Raw genomic sequence first — 5671 nt, 5'->3', positions numbered from 1 at the left:
TTATCCCAGCGCCGCGGCCTCCCTCGCGGCGCGCGCCACGATACCGTCCACCTCGACCCGCGCGTCCGCCTTGGACTCGTGCAGCGCGAACCAGTAGTTAACCGACAGGTTCCTCCCCTCCGAGCCGCGCACTGCGTGCCACCAGCCGCACGGTAGATAGAGCACATCGCCCTCCCGCACGAGCGCACGGAGCGGCCGCGCCTCCGCCAGCGCGGGGAAGCGATCTGCGTCGGCCGGGTCGCACAGGTTTGCGAGCGAGTACACGGCGGCCGAGTTTCGCTCGCCGGCGGGGTAGAGGTTGGGCGTGTCGGCCGGGTGGAAGAGGGTGAGCTCCTTGGCGCCTGGGGGCGGCATGGGCGGCTCGTCGGCCCCGTCCGCGGGCGGAGAGAGGGGAGGGGGCGGGGGCGCCCTGGACGACGCAGAGCAGGTTCTCGGACGGGTCGAAGTGCATCGGTGTCGCCTGCCTGCCCGCGCCGAGGTAGCAGACCGGGTTGACCGCCTGCGCGAGGGTGCGCGCCGTCAGCGGGTCCGGCGAGGGGCGGGCAAAGGCTCGTCTTCTTTGGTGAGGTGTGAAGAGCTTGGTGAGGTGTATAGCTAGTCTTCTTTGGCGAGGTGTGGCCTGCGGGTCGCCGAAGCACCCCCCGAGAGCTGCGGCGGGGCCTCCCTCGAGCGCTGCTGCAGGGTGTGTCTCGTCGAGGTCGGCGAGGAGCTCGGGCAGGCTGCGCCGCAGCTGGAGTCGGGCGGCGTAGTAGCGGGGGTGGGGCGCGGAGAGCTCGTCGAGCAGCTCGCTGAGAGGGACCTCCGCGCGCAGGCGGAGGGGAGGGGAGGGGAGGGGAGGGGAGGGGAGGGCGGGTGGGGCGATGGGGGCGGCACTCTCTCGGCACCCTCTCGGCACCCTCTCGGCACCCTCTCCCCCACTCCGCACCTCGCTGCTCTCGTAGGCCTGCATGCGGCCCGGGTCGCCGAAGAGGCGGCCCCCTTCGCACTCCTGCGGCGAGTGGCGGACCGGCACCGCCTTCCCGCCCACAGCCGACCGCAGGTACGAGTCGCTCCACCGCTGCAGCGGCGGCCAGCCCCGGAGCGCGCCTCGCAAGATGACGGGCCGGTTCTGAGCGACCCACCGCTCGCCGAGCGCGGCGGCGAGGGGAGACAAGCCGCCCGCCGATCCACCGAACGCACTCGCGTCCATCTCGTCCACGTTGACCGGCACGCCCGCCGCGCCGGCGACTGAGAGCGGGCCTGCGGGCGGCCAGGCGCGCAGCCGGTGGGGCAGCTTGGCGGCGTTGTACCCCTCCTGCGTCTTTTCGATGCCAGCCCGCACGCTCGCCTCCACCTGGCAGCGGGCGAACGCTCTGAAGAGACGCCGCAGACGAGACGCCGACAAGAAGAGACGCCGACAGGCCAGGGTGGCACAGGCCAGGGTGGCACAGGCCAGGGTGGCACAAGCCAGGGGTGCAAGGGGCGGGCAGCGCACCCCCTCCGGGTCTGTGCGCGGATCGGAGCGCAGCCTCGCCTCTGGCCGCGGGGTCCGCTTCGGAAACTTCTTCTCAAAGACCTGCCGCAGCAGCAGCTCGCCCACAGTCACGCCTACTCCCTCCATCGATGTCAAGCTCCGCGCGGCGCCCGTGCTACACGCTCGCACCAGCACCCCCGCGCCTCCGCCTTGCCCGCCCGCCGCGCCGCCCGCCTCGCCGCCCGGCGCAGGCAGCGCCTTGCTCGCCCTCGCAGCCGGCTCGAGCAGACAGCCGAGTCCGAGGGCGGACCTAGGGTTAGGGGAAGGGTTAAGGTTAGGGTTAGGGTCAGGGCCGGCAGCCGAGTCCGAGGGCGGACCCGTCCCGCAGCATCCAGCCCTCCTCGAGCGCGAGCTTGAGCCACGGCCCGCGCTCGCCGCTCACCGCCACCCGCTCGCCCCGCCACTTGTACCCCAGCTTGCGCGACTCGTCCTCCGGCTCCTCGCGCACAAACACGAGCGGAGAGTGAACCACAACCCACTCCTCGTGCAGCAGCCAGCCGTCCTCGGCACCCGCCGCCGGCTCCGCCCGAACCAGCGCCCGCGGGGGCTCCTCAACCGGCGCACTCCCACTCGCCGCATCCTCCGCATCTACCGCCGGCGCGGCTGTCGCCACAGCCGCAGCTCCGCCGGTCGGGCCCGAGCCGGACGCCGCTCCAGCCTCCGCCGTGGCACGCGTGCAGGTTTCGGCCCCGTTGAGCTCGTCGAGCAGGTTCAGCACGCCCAGACGGTGCCCGAGCTTACTCAGACCCACCGCCTTGAGCCTCTCGAGGCGCTCTGAGCGGCTCGACGCACGCAGCTCTGGCAACGCAGCCATGACCCCGCACCGGTGGCCCATCTTGGTGATGCCCATGGCCTTAAGGCGTGCATCGAGACTCTTCCGCGCGTTCCCCTCATAGTCTCGTGCGTCGGACAGCATCAGGGCCATATTGCCAAACCGCAGAGCCGAGGAAGAAAACACGAAACCGAGCCGTGGATGTCATGCGCCCGAGGTTCTTCACAGATAACACGACCTCAATAATTTATTAATTGATGGAACTTAAAAACATGACACGTCCTTACTTCTTATTTAATCGTGGGACTTCACATGTCGGCACTTGACAGATGAGAAGTCCTCACCTCTTTTGTAATTGCTGGAGGCTCTTCACAAGTCGGAACGACTGGAGTGGACTCTCCAAACCATAGCTTGTGATCCGACAGGCCAGAATGTGTGACGTGGGTCACTTTGGGCCACGGCCCTCACTCCGAAATAGGTGCAGCGCGATCAGCGCTGAGCTGCTGATAAAGTGTAGTGGAAGTGGCTGGTGTAAATTACTTGTGTGTTAATGATTAATTATTCATAGTATGTATCCCAGAATTCTGTTGGGGGCAAGTATTCAGTCGAGGGTAATGAGGGTCCAGCTGGGTGGTGTAATTACTTATTTATTAGTTAGTGATCAGGATAATAATTATTAATTCTTAATCATCGAGCGGTGGCGCGGCGCGGCGGCGGGCGGCGCGGCGGGGCGGCGCGGCGGCGGGCGACGCGGAGCGGGGCGGCGCGACCATCAGCAGACGCCCAGGCCTTTGGCTGCTGGAGCTCGGCAATGGCCGCGCCGCCCTCGACTCAAGGGGCTGCCTTCCACGCGTCGCTGCTCAGGCCGGGGGAGGGGGGGAGACCTCCTGTTCCTCGCGGAACGGGAGCAGGCCCCTCCTTGCCCGGTCTGCGAAGCAGGGCGGTGGTCGTGCCGCTTCACAACGACCACGCCGCAATCGTCGCCGGCGCGCGACACGTTTCCGTTGGCGGGACTGTCCTGGTCGAGAGTGTGTGCCGCCGAGGCGGGACCACTCGGGGACAGTGCTGACGGGACGCGGCTTGGGAGACGACTCCCGCGAAAGCACGGCTGGCATCCGTGGCGTGGGGCTCGCCTCCGAAAAGTCGGGCATGGCTCTCCCCGCAACTCTCTTGCTAACACGCGTGCCCCACCGAAACTGTGGTGGGCGCGCTGCGGCCGCACGTCTACCTCCGTCATAGTGCCACGACGTGCGGCCTAGATTTAGCACACGCGCCTCAGCTCGCAAACACTCACCCATTTGATTGTCACTGTCCGTGAGTGCGAGATTAGGGCTAGCCGCAGGCAGCTAGCCCATGAGGAGAGCGTCCATAGACACCTCACTAGACCCCACATACGGTCTCGTCCGTGCCTCGCAGGCCGGTGAGATTGCTAGAGGCGGAGCGAGCTGCTCTAGCCTCACATGTCACTTCTTGTCGTCTGTTGTTTGAGTTGTGCCCTTGTTTGTGCCCTTGGCACCGTGGAGTGCTGGGGGGGGCGACAGGGAGGATGTGGCCCTGAGTTATGTGTACGCCGACTCAGGGTGTGTGGCAGCCAGCTGGCTGTGTGTCTTGTGAGCTTGTTTGTGTCTGTGTGTCGCTCGTGCGTGTCGTCATCATCTGTCCAGCGTCCACCCATACCGCGTTGGTGTCCAGTCCGAGCCTGGCTGTTCTTCACCTTACTACCTACCTACCTACCTCGGGGTAACTTAACTAGCTGTATATAGTCGCGATTTGCCCGCGTGCGTATGAGCTCTAGCGCTAGAGCTCACACTAGAGGCCGTCATCGCATTCGCCTTCCTGGTACCCAGCGCTGGCTTCTGACTGTCGTTGCTGTCTCTCCCTTCTCGACTGTCTGTGCTTGCTTGTGCGTCTTGGGTCCGGGGTTGTGTTTTTGTGTGAAGGTGGGGTACTATACCAACTAAAGTGGGGTGGTTGGTGGTACTCTCTTGCAACCACAGTCCTTCCTGAGACATGACAGGCCACTCTCAAGAAGCACCAAATTTCTCTCTCTCCAGATCACCCACTTGGGGAGGGTTGACATCGTGATTTCGGCGGAAAATTTCTTTTTCTGAAAATTCCGGCGTGAAGAGAGGGAAAAACTGGGCCCAGGCCTACCCTGCCTCCCCGTGACGTCCGGAAACAAAAATAAAATACACCGCGAGCGCTGTGCTTATGTGAGGCTGGCTGTGAGCGCTGTGCGAAAGAATTCTAAAAGGTTACACACACACACACACACAACAGGGATCAGGGTTCTCTCTCTCAGATTGTTTGTTTGTTCTCTCTCAACAGGGTGTGAGAGTTTTGTCGCCGATCTGCAGTCTTCGACTCAAAAAAATCTCCACGATCGAGGTGTCAGGAGCCTCAGGACTCACACATATTTCAGGACTCATTATTCGTGGAAACCAGAGGGCCGCATTTCTCGTTTCCGGAAGTTCCAGGGAAACTAGAGGGCGTTTGGTGCTCCCACTGGAGCCAGTCTCGAGTTTCCATCGGCGTCACGCGTGGTCCAAATGTGGGATGTGGGGGATGAGAAAACCTGCCGGCCCGCCGCAATGTGGGATGTGGGTCCTCCGCCGCCGGGGACAGCCCTCTCCACCACCCTCGCCCGGGGATCTACTGATGCTGTCTAGTGTCTTAAGGTTCTTCGGGCCAGTTGGGGGGGGCAAACCCTGCCCGGCCCCTAGGACCCCAGGTAAGGCCCAGGTGTGGCCTAGGGCATCAGAAGGGACCAAGAGGAGTCCAGTCTGAGCCATAGAGCCCATGTCTTTGCCCCCGAAGGTCACGTTCAAATGCCCGGAACGGACGTCACAGTGGTGTCCGGCCGGCGCGATCACCGAGCTGTGACGCTCAGGCGTCAGGGAAGCCCGATGAGGTGCTGGTTTCTTTGGCCAGGGCTGGCCTTCCCCCCAGGGCCCAGGCTGGATCAGCTGAGCAAGGTTTGGGGAGAATCCTATATTGAGATCTTCAGATATTTTGACGGATGACCGAAATCACCCCGTCTTTGCCCATTTTTGGCCGTATGGATGGCATCATGGGTGGGATTGCGGAAGTAGGATAGAATTCTTTTTCTGGTCTGCTTTGCGAGTTTGCTGCCATTGAGTAGCGCTGCTTGAAAATGGCCTCCTCCTCGACCACCGCCCTCGACGAGGGCATCCTCAAGCTCGTGTTTCTGCAAGAGGCGGCCACGGGCCGCAAGGCCGTCGTCCCGCTTGTCGAGGGCGTCGATTGGGAGGGCTTCCTTTGCAGAGTGCGTTCGCGGCTCGGTTTGCCCGAAGGGCACGCGGTACAGGTGCGATGTCTCTCACACCGCCTACCCTGGCCGCTGGCCGCGCGCACGGCACTAGACG

General features: G+C 63.9%; 1 protein-coding gene across 1 annotated transcript; it reads right to left on the bottom strand.

The window, feature by feature from the left end:
- On the bottom strand, positions 1–2438 carry EMIHUDRAFT_114133 (hypothetical protein; the record flags this gene model as incomplete). Its single annotated transcript, XM_005780989.1, has 6 exons — positions 1–409; positions 639–799; positions 926–1333; positions 1475–1555; positions 1643–1763; positions 1831–2438. 6 exons carry the CDS (start codon positions 2436–2438, stop codon positions 1–3), a joined length of 1788 nt encoding a protein of 595 aa, XP_005781046.1.
- Between the last annotated feature and the right edge of the window lie 3233 nt (positions 2439–5671).

The sequence above is a fragment of the Emiliania huxleyi genome (genome assembly GCF_000372725.1).
Source record: "Emiliania huxleyi CCMP1516 chromosome Unknown EMIHUscaffold_209, whole genome shotgun sequence".
Classification (NCBI taxonomy): domain Eukaryota; phylum Haptophyta; order Isochrysidales; family Noelaerhabdaceae; genus Emiliania; species Emiliania huxleyi.
This window is presented reverse-complemented; position numbering and strand designations above follow the sequence as displayed.